This window comes from Solea solea, chromosome 9 (genome assembly GCF_958295425.1).
Source record: "Solea solea chromosome 9, fSolSol10.1, whole genome shotgun sequence".
NCBI classification, from domain to species: Eukaryota; Metazoa; Chordata; class Actinopteri; order Pleuronectiformes; family Soleidae; genus Solea; species Solea solea.
In genome coordinates this window covers 2,261,297-2,280,271 of record NC_081142.1, presented here as the reverse complement: position 1 = coordinate 2,280,271, position 18,975 = coordinate 2,261,297, and the positions used below count along the sequence as shown (strand labels likewise).

General features: G+C 40.4%; 1 protein-coding gene across 17 annotated transcripts in view; it reads right to left on the bottom strand.

Annotated features, from left to right (window-relative positions):
- Positions 1-872: 872 nt before the first annotated feature.
- Positions 873-18,975, bottom strand: part of kif1aa (kinesin family member 1Aa) — a 48,111-nt gene continuing 30,008 nt past the window's right edge. For 4 of the 17 annotated variants that reach the window (XM_058637692.1, XM_058637699.1, XM_058637702.1 and 1 more), the window contains 21 exons: positions 18,435-18,570; positions 17,530-17,686; positions 17,319-17,409; positions 17,098-17,216; positions 16,922-16,977; positions 14,999-15,107; positions 14,312-14,378; positions 14,146-14,230; positions 13,956-14,061; positions 12,440-12,466; positions 8,768-8,882; positions 8,522-8,655; positions 8,373-8,434; positions 8,136-8,281; positions 6,875-7,066; positions 6,638-6,709; positions 6,379-6,500; positions 5,312-5,455; positions 5,031-5,223; positions 4,821-4,939; positions 873-4,022 (listed from right to left, as the gene is read on the bottom strand). In XM_058637692.1, coding sequence (XP_058493675.1) covers positions 3,980-4,022; positions 4,821-4,939; positions 5,031-5,223; positions 5,312-5,455; positions 6,379-6,500; positions 6,638-6,709; positions 6,875-7,066; positions 8,136-8,281; positions 8,373-8,434; positions 8,522-8,655; positions 8,768-8,882; positions 12,440-12,466; positions 13,956-14,061; positions 14,146-14,230; positions 14,312-14,378; positions 14,999-15,107; positions 16,922-16,977; positions 17,098-17,216; positions 17,319-17,409; positions 17,530-17,686; positions 18,435-18,570 — 2,295 coding nt within the window. In that variant the 3' untranslated portion in view covers positions 873-3,979. Of the gene's footprint in view, positions 4,023-4,820; positions 4,940-5,030; positions 5,224-5,311; positions 5,456-6,378; positions 6,501-6,637; positions 6,710-6,874; positions 7,067-8,135; positions 8,282-8,372; positions 8,435-8,521; positions 8,656-8,767; positions 8,883-9,271; positions 9,296-12,439; positions 12,467-13,955; positions 14,062-14,145; positions 14,231-14,311; positions 14,379-14,998; positions 15,108-16,921; positions 16,978-17,097; positions 17,217-17,318; positions 17,410-17,529; positions 17,687-18,434; positions 18,571-18,975 lie in introns of all 17 variants that reach the window. The other 13 variants (XM_058637695.1, XM_058637701.1, XM_058637703.1 and 10 more) reach the window with 5 other exon arrangements.

The window sequence follows — 18,975 nt, the reverse complement described above, 5'->3', positions numbered from 1 at the left end:
AGAGAGACTGGATGCAACGTTGCTGCTCGTCCGCTGGGTTGCCAGGTTTCTTAAAGAGAAATCTACAGTTGAAGATGTCATAAAAAACAAGATTTATTTTTACTTACAGTAAACATATGTAAGGTTAATAGGGCGTAAAATTGAATGCTAGGGTGTTTTGTCAATGAGTCATTTATCATGTCGAAATATCATGTATAACCAGTGCCTTAAGTGGGACTCGTTTTAAGCCTCTGGCGTACTTCTCGTGAACTCATAGTACCCTTTTCTGTTTTATTTATCTCTTTGAGATTCGTGATACTCATCAGGGGCTTCCCACCCGTGATGGATGTGGGTGTTCCCGGTGAGAGGGTTCAACACAGTCAAAACCATAAATATAACATTATGAAATCTCTGGACAATCATTATTTTTACTAATACTAATATATTTATTGTGATATCTTGATTTTAAGCTCATATAGCCCAACCGTACTGAAAAGCTGCTTTTTCCCCAACGTGATATTTGGTGGCCCTAAGGGTCATTGGAGATTGAGACCACTGACCTACAGCATTTGATTCAGTTTTTTTTATACTGTTTTCTACTGGAGCCCCTTGCTATAGGTGTTCCACAAGGACTCATTTTTGGACATCTAAGATTCTGTCAGGTTTTAGAACATTTTAATATTATTTGTACCTCTTGAATTTTGAACAAATACCATGCTTATACAAATTTAACCAGTGCATTAAGGTTGTGCTTATGTATGGTCGAACTAATTCTTGACCGTTCTCTTGGGGGAAAATAATAAAAAAAAACGACTACCAGATTACTCACAGGACCTGGTATATAAACTATAATGGATTCTGGAAAAGACAGAAATAATGAGAGTCCATTATTTTGTGTTGCATAATTCCCATGTTTATTTAATATATGACAATGTGTTTAGTGCACACAAACATTTGACGCTAAAGTCCAACACTCAGAGACACTGACTTAACTACTGCCCATTTAGGATTTTTGTAAATGTGTGCAACTTTATAATACAGTGTTCACAGCAATCATGTTTATGTACAATGCAAAATAATTTGATAGTGCAAAAAAAACATTAGATGTGGAAGCAAAAAAATCTGAATGATTTTCATTTTAAGATGATCTGTGAAGGGGATTAGTAAAAAGTACATTTTGTGAGGACATGATGGTAAAGGTTGATACTGAGATAAAAGTGAGAATGTGAGAGTAAAATAACCTACAGTTTTACTCAGTACATGCTGTGACGGGGCCATTATATCCTCCCACACATCAGTGGACAGATTATTACAGGTTTGCCTTATGTGGTAAGGCATAATTCTGATAAAAACCCACCTACAATCAAGAAGGAAACACACCGTGAATCACAAATCAACACAACCACTCCAGCAAAATAAGAATTTTTAAATATTGATGTACATTCAGTGTGATCTTTGTCCTGTGATTGCACCAACAAAACTTTGGTTGGCTCAAATGTGATGCACATGAAAAGGTCCAGTGGAAACAAGAGGAGAGAAAGAGTGGAGCTCAAACGAGAGAGAAATGACAGAGAACAGTGCAGCAGGGATTTTTCCTTTTCCTTAGTGATGATGCTCGAGCTGGATAAAACACAACGGCAGCCTCCGCTAAGAACATCTGTGACAGACTTTGGTCACTTACATCGATCACAAAACAAACGATATGGACATGAACATTGAACCCTTTGATTATCATATGACGACTGACACTTGACCACACATATAGTTGTTGAATGGTTTGATTGGATACATTTAAAATATGTCCACAACACACAGAATATTTTCCAGTCTCAGCCAATATGCTAACAGTAGAGTAAGGTATTTTGTTGATTTATTAAAACACAAAATAAAACCATAGGGATGCTTTTTTTTTTTAACAGTTAAATGCTTTGGCTTGTTGTTCACATACATGCTCTCTCGGCTGGCTGACCTGAGGCATCTTCATCTATCAAACCAAAGCAAATAAAAATGAAAAAGTAAGAGCATTTTTCATCATTGACAAGCTGAAGGAGAATAGTTTTACTCATTCAGCTCATGATTGTTTAAGAAATATAGGGAAATGCTTGCTGACAATACATATGTGTGTGTGTGTGTGTGTGTGAATAAAAAGTATACTGTGTGTTAAGGAAGGTTCTGCATTATGAGGGGTTGAAGTAACACAAATAAAATGATAAAATTGAGTGGTAAATATGGATGTGAAGTGATAAATGACCACATTGTACCATTCACCTCGTCTTAAACACAAACTTACCACTTATCATTTCTAGCATTACTTTTGGTTACTTGCATCCTTGTGGACACATTCCTTAAATGATAAATGATGAATGTAAGATGAGGTGAATGATAAAATGTGGTCATTTATCACCTCATTTATCAATTCACCTCCATTTTTACCACTGCATTTTTGTTACTCCCACCCCTCATCCTGTACATAGCATTCGACGGTAAATGAGACATTTGGTCTAGATATGTACGTGATGATAATGATGATGATGATGAAAAGCAGGACAGTGAGGGTGTTATCTGCAGACATTTCCTGATCAGTTTTATAGCAGCATGAAGGATGTAAATTCAAAGCAACTGGTGCAAAGGCGTAATGTGGAGTATGCCCATACAGTGTGGCTGAAAAGAGAGGCACTACATTCAATCAATATCATGTACATTTCATTCAATTTACCAGTTGCTTCCTCTGTACTGTGAGGAACAGTGAAAAAGTGTGATCAGTTAACAAGGTTCCAGTGTGCAGTTGCTAATGTACAGACCACCTTAATATTCTCTATCTAATATATTGATCTTTTCAGGTGTAAGTTAGTTGTTGGTGTGGCTACTCTAATAATAATAAAGGGGATTATATCGGCCTATTAGGAAAAGAAACTGGCCAATCACAAAGTTCAGTAGAATTCATTGCATGGGGACAAAGTCGTATCATTAAAACATTTATGGAACTCATATTAAAAAGTGCAGTGTGCAGAAATTGCACGGTACTACTACTACTTTAAAAATATAAATGTCTTTGTAAATAAATACATGCAGGAATAAATAATAAAGCTGTTAAATATCTAAATATATCACATTTAAAAACAAATAAACTTCAGGTCAAGAATGAGATTAGCTTTAGTGGGGGGGGGGGAATTGATGGAATGATGTTAGATTAGTAACTCACATGTAAATGTACAAACCCACACTGCTCCTACAAGTAGCTAAAATGACATGGATTTATCAAAATGCCACAAGAACATGACGTGTACGATGATATGCCGTTCTCTTTTCACGCTGTATATGTGTGTGTGTGTGTGCTAAAGTTTCTAAGTAGTTTTAGGCAAATTACTCAATGTCAGGAGGAATCACAGGCCAGAAAGAAGAGGGAAATATTGTAAAGAGTTACACAACTGTCATTTTTTCTTTTTTTGTGCATTTTCTTGTTGTATGCTGGATGCAAACCTGTTTAGACACTGTATATATAGCAGTAGAGTAGAGAAGAGAAGAAGCTGCATGTTGCACGCTTATTTACTGATGCAAATATAGCAATGTGATCCTTTGAGTCAGGTTCATGTCACTGTATTCATTTTTTTAAAGAGATAAATGTATAAGGCTTGATGTGCCACTGACAACAACTACAGTACATTACCATACGTATGTAATCTGAGACAAGAAAACTGTTGCTACTCCCTCCATTTTCTTCAAAACCCAGTTATGAATAAACTCCAGAACAGTGCAGGACAGCGACAGCTTTTTTGAAAACGTTCTCCGGACTACGAGACTCACACTGCGACAAAAGGCCTGACACAAAATGGGCGCTTTAGGTGCCAAAGAGGACACGCGTGATAGACTGAGAACTCACACAGGAAAGACTGTTGTTGGTGATGGTGGTGGGGCTCAGCACAGGGGGAGCGATAAGGACAAGGATCTATTTACATTTAAGTCTTTTGCGATCACCCTCTTGAAATTGGTTTGCGTTGTTTCACATCCTCATCTGTCCGGCTCGTCTTCTTGACAGCTTTGACCTAAGCGGCACATGAGAGGACACATGTCAAATATCAAAACTGTAGCGCATAATCAAATGTCCATTTCATTCAAACAACTGTCAAACGAGTCAATGCAATACTGGTTAATCTTATCAGCTCCACCCAGTGCAGCAGCGTTTAGATCTCGTGTTGCCCCGGTGGCATTCTCGCACTGCACTCGGGTCAAGACAGAAGCAAGAAGCTGCAAACAGGCTGGGGTATATCCACTGGAGATGCTCAGAGCAGAGCAGTGGTAAAATAAAAGACAGAATATGAGGTTAGGGACCAGGATAGGACCGAGGTTAAGGTTAGGACAAATATCCAGGTTAAGCTTTGTGGATATTCACTGTTACCTCACACACACAGACTTTTATTTTATTAATATAGCAGCATTTTCCATTACCAATAACAAATATGAATTAATTATAAATAAAAAAAATAAAAATAAATAATGTGGATGAACACTCCTGTTGCTCTGAGCATCTAAATACGCTGCACGGTGCATCTCTAGTGGCACTATACAACGCTCTTGGAATGAGAAGAGCCTGGAATTCTTCTGCTCAAATAACCCAGTCGCTCCCCACCCGCCAATCTGCTGCTGGTGTAGAAACACAAACACTTCCCCAGTCAGGGCTGATAGTTTTGCTTGACGGAGCCAATTTTCCAGGTGAGGGACGCAAAAAATGGTTAATTAAAATTGTTTTACGCTCGCAAAGACCTACCAGAGGCAGAATAATAACAAACATTAGCAGAAGTATATTCTGGTAAAAACTTTATAATAGTTTACATCTCTTTTACCTGATAGTTCCAGCGAGGAGAGGATTAAACGCGTACAACCAGTCATGCATCTCTTTGTCGTTAGCGGCTTGAAGTAAAATTCCACGGTGTTCTGTACACACAGCAAATGTGTATGGGGTCTGTGGAGAAAGACAAAAGAAAAAAGTCAGTATTGGCATAAGAGGGGGGGAAATAAATGGAAATTCAGTGTACTTCTTGTAAACCACCCACCTTCAGCATTGCCTGCTGGTCCTCACTGTACTCCACCTGAGCTGAGGAGAGATTGAGAATCGCCCGCTCCACAGCGTCTCTTTCTGTGTTGTAGATGTAGACGTACGGCCGCCGTACCACAACGAAGCGCTTCACCCATCCATTGGTGTGTGGCTCCAAGAAATGGATGTTACCCTTCTTTGACACGATGGGGCTGAAAAACAGAAAACATGAAACCAAGACGTCTTCACAACTCCGACTGGTGACAGTTTTATAGCGTTTTATAACCGTCGCTGGCTCACCTGACTCTAATCTCCTGGATGTCGGGGACAAATCTGCGGATGGGAGGTTTGGCTTCAGAGGCTCCATTACTGGGCTTCTTGGCCTCTGAGTCCTGCTGTGAGTCAGGAGCGGGGCTGACGGCACGAGAGCGAGGCATGGGAGGCCTGTCGTAGTACAAAATTAAAAGGCGTTTTTAGCCCTAGTAACAAAGACTGTATAACGAAGGCTTTACTGTAAATAATTATACGTTATAGACACAGCAATGATAAGACTCACAACAGTCAAACCAGATACAGGAATAGCAGATAATATGGATAACAGAGAGTCATAGACTGTATATAAACATGTACATTCTCTCTGGGTGTGGAAAGTAAATAGGAATTGACTTGTCTTCATTGGTTACAAAATGCATACAAGTCTTTGAGATGAAGGATGCTAGTTCTTCTTCTTTTTTTTTTTTTTTTTTTTTTTCCCAACTTTATTTATAAATTTTCCATATCAAAAGTATTTATACAAGCATTTATTACACAAGTTGTCAACCCTGCCCCCCACCCCCCACCCCCCATCCAGGTGGCATCCCCACAAATATATTCACACTGTACAAACTACTAACCCGGTAACACAACATGGAAAAGGAAAACACAAAAACAAATAAATATAAACAAATACAAAAACACACACCAACAAAAATGACTCAAACGATCTATAGCGACGAGTATGGTAGTAACACCAACAATTCGGACTTCTGGTAGTTCTTCTTCTTTTTAAGGTCCCATGTGGAGTCAATAAAGCAGGGTATCCTTTACGGTGAGGCTATGGACTATATGTGACTGACAGCAGATGTCACACATCGTGACCTGTTGGTCTCAGTGCTCTTATTAAGATCTACACATCTCTGCCTGGCTTGATTTGTAGACTTCAAAATCACACAGCTCTTGATATATTATGACGTCAAAGTATTTAGATACTATGTAATCATTTTGTGACAATACCATTCACAGTGCTCCATGATATCGTACTGACAGAAAAATGACTTCATTCACAAAGAAAGGATTCACACATTCGCAAGTTTGTCTTCCGGACTGACCTGAGTTCAGTGGTGTCATAGCAACCCTCAACCAGCGAAGGGCATGTTGAAGAGGGTATGATTGTGTTTAGAGAGGAGATTGAAGTGGAGTCTTTTAGTGTTGTGATGGACATCTCTGAAATCTGTAAAACACACAAAAACATGCTGTTTTAACAGACATGAAAACATACATCATTTGTTTTTTTATATGTATATATACACATATATATACTGTATATACATATATACATATACTGTATACGTGTCTTTAGAGCACCACCTTGCTTTCACTGGCGCTGACACACACATGGCCATGTTCTCTGTTGAAGGAGTGAGTGAGCAGCCGCAGACACTATGGAAAGTGCACAGTAAGATCCAGTAAGCGTTCTGTCTACAAGTCCATTTGCACCAAATTTATACAAACTATGTTCCTGCATAATTTCTCTTGTCAAGATAGATATTAAACAATACAATACAGACTTTACAAGACATGTGCATGAAATAATGATTGGCTGACCTTGGTTGCGAGCTCCCTCTGCCTATCAGTTGTGAACTCAGAGCTGAAGCTGACCTCTTGGTCACCCTCAGCGAGCTGAGGAGACTCACTCAGCTCCTCAGTGACACTGCAGGCCTGCAGAGAATCCTGACCCATGAGCAGGGTGGACTCCAGTTTCTCTCTCAGCAGGAGGTAATGTTTTGTCTTCTCCACCTGAGACAAATGGGGTTACAAGCACATCACTGTCACTGACAAGAAACAAGATCCCACATGAAAAGCTGTAGTAGGCAGGGTCGCAAGAAATATGGTCTCATCACAAGGTCATTAAGTACAAACATTCTGGGAACAATGCTCTCTGTCTTGAGCTCCTCCCACCAGATGAGCACAGACACTTCATATGCAACAGATTACCTGAGGCAATCTCTGTATCCCTGAAACGCTGACGTTTTCACTGTGTGACTTTTTTGGCTACTTTGCAGCGTAGGCAGACGTTGCCAATGTTGGATTAGCAACGTTTCCACTGAGAGGAAAAGTATGCACAGTTCCTTTGCTGTTTTTATGTGGAGCACTTTGAGTTACTATTTATGTGTATGAAAGGTTCTAGTACAAATAAAGTTTGATTTGATTTTTGATACACACGTCTTTTGTCCCCAGCTTTAAATTTGAGAGAAAATTGTCTGCAAATATCCTTTGAAAACAGCAGGAAAACTATTTATTTGACATAATCCATTATGCTTTTACAGACAAAGCACAGGACGTCATTGCTCTATCCATGACGTCAAAGTTTGCGTCATACATTTGTGAAACTGAAATTTATAAAACAGATTATCATCATCATTATTATTATTATCATGATTGGATTTCTCATAATTTTCTAAACCTCAGTCACTGTGTGGAGCCATGAGCAGAGGAGCTTGTTACAATCTGCAGTTACATTAGATGTTAATAACTAATTCTTAGACCTTGGACCTTTACAACTTTAAAGATAGAAGGGCTTTCTTAACAATATGCCGTGATGTGTTTATGGTCCTGGTACAATCACGGGATTATCATAGGAGCACATGTTGCAGTGTCCTCCTGTGAAGTCACCATATGATTTGCCATATATATATATATATATATATATATACATATATATATGTATACATTTATACATGTATACACACATACATATATGTATGTATATGTGGACCAATAACCCTGATAACTTGTGTCATCTGTCCTCAAATAGCAAGTATTTTCTCTACAATGCTATCAAATAAAAGTAGCATAAGCTCCTCACATCTTGAAGGAGGCTGAGTTTCTCCAGCTCCCACTGGTGGTCCAGAATGAGGCTGTCACTGCGAGGCCTCCACCCAGCCAAGTTCTCCTCACCACGGACGTAGGCCACTGAGGTGTCCAGCACCCGCCTGCGTCTCCTCTGCATACCTGTGGTGGATCAGCCAGGTTCAGGGTTCAGAAATGTTGCAGCAGATGAGTTTTATTCTGTATAATAACTCTTTATTCTTTTCACTCTCACCTGGGCTTCCTGCATCTGCTAGGTTACATAAGCTGACCTCATAAACTCCAGTTACTCGGTTTCTAAAATAACAAACAGACAGACAGAAAAATCAGCGGTGTGGACACACGACACATGATGTATTTAATTGTCTGAAATTACAAACTCACCCATCAGCTGCTCTCAGGCTCCCGGTGCCGAAAAGGTTGCGAATAGAGCGTGAGGCGGAGAGCTTTGTGTCCCTGGTGTAAAACACCATGCAGACATCTTTGGTAATGACTGCAGGCTGAGTGCAGTTCTCCATCTGCAATTAATAAAAGTGGAGAATTAGCCAAAATGCTTCCTTTAAGGAAATTAACACATGAACATAATTAATCTAAGGGCTGTCTTTCTTAAATACAGGCAGTGTAGTGTACCTCAAGGTAAGCTGAAAGGGTCATGTAGATTTTTTCCCCATATGGAGTGACTCGGTTTAGAAGCAGAGAGTTGTGCATGGAGCTATCCCACGCAGCCTCAAAGCGGAAGAAGGTCCTGAGGTGGTTTGTTGAACAAGAAGTCATGAAAATGTGCAAATTAGCAGCTAACGCTAAACTTGCAATGAAGATGTTGACAAAAAAAAATCTGGATAAATCCAATTAATTCTTAAATAATACATGTACTGTAACATTTAGTATAATAAAGTGATAAAAGAAATGCAATTGTTGGTACGGAATTTAAACATGATGTTGAGTAGTCGTAAAATCACTACGCTAAAGAAATCCTTTTGCATGCAACTGAGCTGATTTTCTGCCTACAATACAAAACACCATGGAAAAGCAAAAAGAGCAGAGATGACAGTACAGTATTAGTACAGAAAAAAGTGAAAGGTAGGTGGGGTGAAAGACAGCCAGAGAGAAATGTGGGACAGGTCAGTGAAATACCTATGGTCAACTCCCAAGGAAATGCTGTGAGAAAGAAGAAATCAGCAAAAGAATAGAAGGTGAGAGTCAGGAAGTATGTTGTGGTTATGTGCTTGTGTAGCTGGGACGGTGTTTGTCTTTGTTCACACTGTTATCTCATTATGACCACACTGACTATAGAGAAATCCTGTGGAAGTTGCTATTCTCCCTGATGCAATCTCTCACCCTGCTGCTCCCATTGAAAAGGTCATAACAGCACCACCATTTATCAAACCAAACAATACCACTTTAAGCTACGCCTATGATTCAACCCATACATACGTTAATGTACATTATTTTTCTTATTTCCCCTGAGGGGAAATACTGTAATCACACACTGAGCCCAGTTATTCTTTTGGCCGACAGCCCAGTTCGACCTTCAAAACTGAAAAAGATAATCCAAGCAAGAGTTGTAAAAGGAAACTAATGTTTCTCTAAGCCATGAAAAAAGGCCGAATGTACCTTCATGAGGTTCAGATGTTGGCTATGGACTCAGGTGACTCTGTGGGAGAGTGGACCTTGTGACTACAGAGAGTCGACTGCTGCTTTTTACAAGTTAAAGGGAGTCCACATTATAATGGCCTGTTTTCCTGAAAGTGGCAAGTGCATTAAAGCTGCAGTGTGTAACTTTTGGAAATGTCATTGTTGTTGTTTTAATTCTTCTGCCTATGTTTGGACTTCATAAACAGAAGTGATGTAACATCTGAAAACAGGCTCCGTCAAGCAATACTATCAGACCTGACTGAGGCAGCACCAGCAGTGCAGGAGCGGGTGGGGGCAAGAAGCTTTTATCCTGTCAAACTCTTCATGTTGTCAGTTGTACTAAAGCAATGTTGCTGCTGCTCTGTCTGATTTGGCACAGTGGCTTTGAATGGAGCAGTGCTAGGCGTCGCTGAAGTGCATTGTGGGTATGCTGCTTTGCGTTGCTTGTGGCAGCAGTTGACGAATGTTCAACTTTCCAAGCGTCAGCCAATGTGAGCATCTGCCAATCAAAACCTGGGATGGAGTTATGGGGGCTCGCTAAAATATAACCAAAAACCATTATTTTAAACATTAATAATGCACAAATAATGGAAAGAGTGTCTTGGCTGTCAGAAACATGTTAACAACGGAACACACATTGTCGCTCGTGAAAAATGTGTGCTGTGACACATGACCACTGTGGTCTATTTGTCTGCGTAAAGGTAAAAAAGGTAGCTTTTACATTCTACTATTGCTATTGTGTTATATGGTGTGTGCCGTCATACCTTTTCATTTATTTTTTTTAAAAAAGGAGAAATGAATTGTTGTTGCTATCTAACCAATATAATTGTGGGCCGCTAGGTGTTTTCTCTCTCTATAATCTATTATATGGTCTATGGGTGTGCACTGTCCTACCGTCTCATTACATATTTCAATGAAATAACTGCTGTTGCAGTCTACATGATGACTGTGCCTGTGTGTTATTTATTTATCTTAGCCTTAGTTTGACATCAGTTTTTAGAGACCCCCACAAAATTCCGATTATGACTCGAGCCCTGATCGAAACACCTTATGTAAATAAACCGGCACAAGCACGAGCCAATCAAAGCAACTGACACTGCTCTGCTATACTGAGAAACCGAGAGACTCGTGTAAAGCTAAGCAGCTTAATCAGCGTTGTGTGAACTCATTTGTCAGTGGTTTCAACAAAACAGGCATTTGTTTATATTTGAAAGTTACACACTACAGTTTTAAAACACACACACACACACAGTTAGTTACACACAAACATAGGCACATAGGTTTTTTCCCAGTAGTAGAAACCTGTTTGCTTAGACTACAAGCAAGCAATTTCCTCTTCACGCGACACCAACATGTGCTTCTCTACATTTTACTACCTCCTAAAAAAAAGTAGGAGCCAGGATTGAAGTCATGCTGCTGGCCTCACATGTGAGGAACCGTTTGTTTCAGGTCTTTGGCAGCATTTCATCGAGGTACAGGCAGGATTTAAAAATATTCATAACATTACAGTAGTTTTGGACAAAGTGCTACTGGTGAGGTAATGGTTCACTCGATTACATTTTAATAGTTGCATCTGCGTGCTGTGCCAGAGCGGGTAATGTAAATGATGTGATCCATATTACAGCACTTAAGTAATAGCGTATGACTAGTTGTTCCTGTTAATGCTCTGTGGCTGTGATGGGAAGCAGTCCCTGGCTCTTAGATATTAGAGGTAACTGGGAAAATTATATCCATGGATTCAAAATATTGCTTCACAGTGAAGGTCGACAATATGAACAGAACAAACAAAGAGCAGACAGGAAAGGGAACATGTTTTTCTCAATGTGCTCAGCACAGGACCGCCGATGTCTTTGCCCTCAAATTAACTTTCTTGCAATAATGGATCATTACCACCCTCTACTGGCAAGAAAAGAATAACTAGTTCATACACTCATGTTGGATGGGACTTTATCTGCAAATAGGAAGAACATAATAAAAGAATACAAGAGTGACCAAAATGTAGACTAAAAACAGCCTTTTAGGTCCAGTGTGTAAAAAATAGTGCTTGTCCGCTAACTCCTCCCTTTTCCAAGTGCGTCTGGGAACTACGGTGGCCTACGTACTCCATCATTAGTTTATGCATGGAGCGTTTCTTCATTTGCATAGTAAGTTAGTTGCATCTATTCAGGCTGTTGTGGAAATTTAGATAGCAGCCTCTGTTGAGCAAGGCCTTTGCCTATAAAGTAGTTATATAAAGGAATAAAATGTTGTGTTTTACAAACATAAACCCTCTTAACCTTTACACACTGGACCTTTAATAATGTTCCCATTACAGAGTGTGATACTGGCCCCACGACACCTCCAGCAGAGACACAGCCAAAGACAGTCCACATGAAGCACAGCGAGCCATGCAGACCCTGTCTGTCGTAAACCGCAGCCTGATAACAGCTCAAACACAAACCCAGCGCAGCAACACAACCAAGGAGACATGCAGGGACACTTCCCTCACTTCTCGTGAGAGGGTGACAACAAGGAGACGTAGATGAAAAGCTGACAGTCATGGTAGAGAAGGAGAATAGGAAACAAAATCACTGGAGGCGAACTTTGAGATGACAGGTTTTAGTGGGAAGTTAGAAAGATGAGGAGTTTTTGTGACGTAAGAGCACGAGAAGAGGCAAAATGATATACCTAGGCATGTCCGAATCAAGAAACTGTCTGCAAAAGCAAAACAAAACAACATTCTGTTAGTGGACTGCAGGGAGAAAAACATTAGCATCCATTTATACCTTGGTGTTAGTATTAGCGAGACCAAGCAGAAGCCATACGGGATCAAAGGCCTCTAACCTCTCATTTTTAGGATTTTGGGGGAGGAAGAGAATATTTTTTTAGTTTTGTGCTGAGAGCTGAAAAACCAGAGCATGCAGGTGATTGACTAGTGAGCCAAAAACAGAGGTCAACGGTTAAAGAGAAGTTCTTTCAGTTTACAGACTTTATGTCTTTAACTTTGGTGATTTAATTACAGCTAAAATACACAAACAGAAAATCTGATGTCTGTCGAAACAACATTTTGTACTACATTGGACTACTGAGCAGTTCCAGTGGTGATCATATTTAAAAAAAACTCACCAATAACAAGTTCATAGTCAGTGTGACACTAAATAAATGTATAAACATTTGACCTCCAAGCTTAACCAAAAGCCATTATAGAGACACACTGCCCTCCAGTGGCACGCTGTGGAAACTATCCTTATTATTCCTAATAAAACACACTACATTAACAATAACTAGTTGATTGGTTCTATTTTATTTTTGTTTATCACTATGTCTGCACATTGTTTTCTTTTTTTAGTCTACACACTCAGACAAAGCATTTTTCAGGGCTTCAAATTAGACATTACAAAGGTCAATACATGCTTTAAATAAACTCTGCTATATACAGTTGGTGATTTTTAAATATCCAAAGGTCAATGGAAATAATAACATGTAGAATCAATGGTTTCAATAATGTGATGACATGTTTGATGTCCAGTGTGTGGCGTCACACCAAGTCCAAAATAAAGGTGTTACTGTGTCTACACTACGTAGAAGTAACGTTGGAAAGACATGCATTTATAGTTCTTACTTGGAATACAGTCTTTGGAATATGGTTTGTTTAGAGAGTGGTGAGATACAGTAAAATGAAGGTGCTTGGTAAAGAAATAAAGGCCCTTTAAGTGAATTCACAGGCGAGTTTTGTGGTGAACTCTAATCATGAGTGAGGGATGAGAGTGCAGGTGAAGTGACTCATACGATGAGATGTAACATGATGACAGTTTAACAACAAGAGCACAGATTAGCACTGAGGAGGGTCGCATAGCCAGCATGAACGACTTCATTCATGACTACTTATGCTGCAGATCCAGATTTCAAAAGGTTATGTTTAATTACATCATTGGGAATTTTGTCCGTGGTCACTCTAGATAGACCCTAGAGGAGTTAGAGCATGCAGATAAAATATTAAGATAAAAGCACAAAATAACTCGCTGGGATTTGCAACAGTATCTTCTGCCATGCTTTAATTCTGACTGATGCCATGCATTTGTCCGCGTCACGTTCCTGCTGCAGCAAGTCCTCAGACAAAAGATGCACTGGGTCAGCAGACTTGTATTTGCAAAGATAGCGCAGCTGCAAAGCATCTCCGCCAAACAGCTTCGCCATGACGTACCTGTCGTCTTGCAGTGGCCGGACATAACCGGCAGACAAGATGTTGAGGGAGAGAATATTGGGATCAATGATGGTCTCATCAGATTCAGGAGTGTTGCGGAGACGTCCTGGGAGAACAGACATGCCTCAGAAACAGAAATTCATTCACATGTGCAAGTGTTTGTGAAGAAAACCCTGGAATCCAAACTCACCCACAACAAGCTCACGGACGTCCCTCCAGTCCATGTCACCTGCTGATTCGTGGACAATAGTGACCGCGATTCTCCTCTGAAGGCCCTGCAGAAGTGACAACATACGTACATTCAGTACGTTCATGAAAAACAACTGAACACAGTACGTTAGCTCACAATAACAAACCTGGTGCAGCAGGAATGTGCCGTGGCAGGGCATTCCTCCTCTGTGATCCACCACAGCAGGGATGTAGCTGCAAAGATGCAGATGAAAACAAACATCATGTCAGTTTTCCAGTGTAAGACGGAACTAAGATTACACTGATGATCATGGGCTAGAACGAGGGAAAGACACCAGCAACGGATTCTGCTTATAATGATTATCTGTAATAATCATTTCATATCAGGTACAGAATACAATGCTAGTTCATTTAAACATATTGCTTATTTTACATGCTTTATTTTTATATGTGTAAGGGAACGTTTATCAGAGAGCTGAAGATGTGAAGAGCATCTCATGGGGGCATCATCAGGGTCAGGTATATTCAGTCTGTCAAATTCTGTGATCTGTTGCTCGATATCCATGGATTTTAATCCACTGCATTATATTTTGTTGGCAGGAAAAGCGCTTGCATAAATTCAAGCTGTCACATGACATGTAAAGCTATATAATGACAAATGTGACTTCACTCTAATGTACTTTTACGATCATGGTGTGTCTCTACAATCTGCATTTTGTGATGCATTTTAGATGAAAAAGTAATAATCAAGCAGTGATTACTTTAATCTGCTGAGTCAAAATGAACTGCAGTGACAGAGGCTCTGTGAGGACAGACAGACGGACAGACAGACAGACTGACAGAGAGACACTCACTCTCCAGTGGCCTCCAGCTCACAGATCTCGAAGAACACCATGAGGTCATATTTGGAGTGGCAGGGTCCTGCCTGCGGGCGAGTCATGGCTGTCAGCTTGGTGGCAGGTACTGTGAAGACAAAGGAGGAAAATGAAAAGTTTAGAAAGGATGAAGGTAAACAGAGAGCAGACTAGCAGCTATGAAAGGAGAGCTGAGAATGGCTCTAGTCCTACCAAGGAAAGAGACGGGGTAGAAAAATGGAAATCACTGATGCAGGGAATGACAGGAAACCCTCAGGCCTGGAAGTCCTGTCCTTCTGCAGATTTATGAGCAAGTGTGCTCCTCTCTTAAAGGAGAATACTGCTACATTTCCTTAGAAACATCCTTGTTATCTTTGTATCTGTAAACCTTTACTAGGTCATCCAAATGACACTATCTTGAATATATAACTAGGATTGATGTGTGTGAAGAACAGCATTCTCCTTTAAAATGATCTGCTTTGGAGTCTTGATCATCATTATTTTGTCAAATGTATTTCTCATATATTCAGATTTAAAGCAACACGATGCAAACATTTCAATAACAGCAACAACGTGATTGTGATGCTGCACTGACGAGACTTCCACACTCCAACCCCACTCTGAATGCCCATTCTTGCTCTATGACGCTTCTGTGAGTGAAAAGGAAAACTAAGAAGGAGTCGGTGAGTTAATCTGCAACAATCATGTAATCCAACATTCAGCGAGGAACGCTCTGAAATTCCACATGGAGTTTTTTTCATGATGTTTTTGAAACCTTGCAGCCCAGATTCTGAGCTCAACAGAATAAATCACCGCCTGTGCCTGCAGAGGGTGCTGCTGCTCATAATGTTGCTTTATACACGAATACATGAGAAAAACAATCACAAGCAACCCAGAAGTGAGCCCAAGCTCAAAAAGAAGAAGAACAGGATCATTTTGAAAGTATTAAAAGAAAGTTATAAACTGTGTTTGTATATTTCTGCATGTATGTGAGCATCTCATTTAATTTACCTAATTTTCATTTTGTGATATTCATTTAGTCGTTGTATTATAAGTATGTATTTATAAGTGTGTGTAGTATAGAGATTTACAATATAATATCCTAAATACTATTGATTACCACTCTAGTAGAGAGGCAGATTTGGAGAGGAGGTTAAAGAGGGAACTGCAGGGAGAATCCACCACGCAGGTCAACAGTAACCACACAGTCTACAGACCAAAGAGCCAATCCAACTGAATCCTGACACAAGAAATGTCCCTTTTTATATCAGGTCATGTCATTTTTAAAGCACTAGCGCTACCATGCATCGCTCATTCAGCCCAATGTTGCTTCTGCAGGTCGATGACATCAACACTGCATGAGTACAAGCACAATGCAACATGGATCCTGGTATGCAGGTTCTCACTTATAATACATGCCCATGCCATTTGTTCAAGGCTGGAGCAGAAGCCTAATTCTCACCCAGATCCCTTGATTTAGAAAATACTAGGTTATTGGCATTAGTCACACATATTTCATTGTGCGACATGTGTTATAAAAAGGTTTTCAGTTGCAGGATTCTCTTGGATTCGACATCAGTCACCAACCCGGCTTCTGAGCTTTAATAACTGAACAGATAGAGGTGGGTGGAGCTGTCAACTGAGCTCGCTCATTCGCTTCCAGTAGGAAGGATGCAGCCATGCCGGCGGCAGACAGGGCGTGGCCCGACAGCGAGTCCACCAGCGCCCCATTGAACACATCTGGGACCAGGTATCGGATGAGGTCCAGTGATTTCTCCCGCTCTGGTGAGTCGTCAGAGTCCACTGCTCACACCCAACAACATGAAGCTAAGATGACATGACTTGCAGACAGACCAGTACAAAGACCATGTGACATGCATCAATTTAACAAACGCAAAGTTCTGCAGCTTGAAGTGTTTGTACCTGGTTTGGACAGAGGCATCACTCTGGGAAACTGTCTTCTGCAGGGACGGAGTGGACTGGTTGTGGAAATAATAAGCAGAACAAAATATCATTTAAACAGTAAACAACAACAACTTGACTACACAAAGGTTATTTGATTCAGGAAACAGTGAAATTCTTAATGTCTATTTTAGTACCTGATGACATCTTTACAGAGAGGAAGGAAAGGCTGTTTCTGGTAGTGTCCAAACACCTCAAACACGATTGGCTGAGTCTTGATGTAGTCAACAAAGGATTTAGTGACTTCAACAGCAATCTGTAAAAAAAAACCACAAAAAAACAGTGATGTTTAAGTACATGAAGTTTTCAAACCAGCAATAAAACACCATGGAGCAGGATCTGTGTGGACGCTTCTTACATTCTGCACATGGTAGAAGCCGAGAGGCGGCCCACGCCCGGTGTTTTTTAGCGGTTCTGTCGAGAAAGCCTCATCATGTCGGTGGATGAAACTGAAACCAACGCGGTGAAAGGAAACAATTTACATAACAAAGTGAAACTGTCAAAGACAAATGTGGTGACTGCTCAAAATCAGGAGAGTAATTATGAAAGCACGGTTGTCGAATGCATACTTGAACTGACAGAAGATGTCAGCGTATTCCGCAGAGATGCTTGACGCCTGCAGGACGGTGACCCTGAAGGTGAAGACATCACCAATCCTGAGATGCTCCACAGCATCGAGCTGGCCGTCCTCAACGGGCTTCAGCGGATTCTCCGGCTCGTCACCAGCTGCAAAAAAATGCAAGTTACACTCAGTTTAGGACACAGCTTTGGGCTAATGTGGGTTGAGAATTAGAAATGAGCCAATAGAGCTCCGGTAGCTGACGTCACACAACCAAGGTCCTCTGGCACCTTTACACACGTATATAATGTGAAACAAAAGCCAGGTCTTGTAAACATTTAGTGACTCTCTGAAGTAAGATGAATGGAAGTTAATTGGGAAGTTGAAGCTATCAGGATACTGCAGGTGGAAAAATGGAAACATTTCCTCTCCGGCTGTTTCCACACTCGTAAAAAGCACACCGAGGGAATTATAAGGATCAGACATATTCAGTCTATTAGGTTTCGCGACATATCAGTCAATCTCCTTGGATTTACAGTGCACAGTGGACTGAGTCACGAGACGTCTAGAGCTCTCAGTTATCAGTTTTGGTCCTATGTTGGTCAGATTCACTCGATTGGCTATTGGCGAGAGAAAAGTGTAAATGCGATATGATCCAAAAAAACACTGAATGTATTGTTGTAAAGTGAGATCTATGAATGTTGAAAGTGCCCTATCATCTACTTATCTTTTAAGATAAAAGAGGAAAGAACAAACCTGACATAATGGTATTGGATACGCAAAATGGAATGAGGTCATCCCTATTTGAGAGTCACCCGTTTCTTTTCATCAGCCAAACACACACACACACACACACACACACACACACTGAAACAAACAAAAATGTACCTCCATTCACTCATAAAATACAATTACCCGCACATGTGTTGTTGTTGACCTCATCAGCTGAGGGTCCCATTTCTGCACTCTGACCCTCACCCTCCACTATACGAAGCTCCTCCTGGGAAATCCCTGTCCGGGACAGTCCCACGGAGCAGGATTCAGACTGGAACTGCAAAAGCAAGTATTAAAACACACTGGTTAGTACAAATACGTGCACAAACCCGTAATGAAGTGTCTTCCTCCGCTACTCTAGGTAGCAATATGCCTCCTTTCACTTCATACTTTTAGTATTAGGCAGTTTCCAGCTTAGCTGTATGTTGAGCACCATCGCAGGTTTTAAAGTTCTACTATCCATGAACTTTAAAATATTCAATTCTTTAGGATGACAGAGGATAAAATGGGTCTTCTCATCAGTCCAACAGATTTTCTGGCCTGGATTTCACTATGTTTTTGTCACAGTATTCTTATTCTTCTGTGTACCGACTTCTCTTATTATTTCCAGGTTATAAGACAGAGGTGGGAACTACGGCACATTTCAGTCAGACTAATATGCTTCAGTTTTCATTTCATGTGA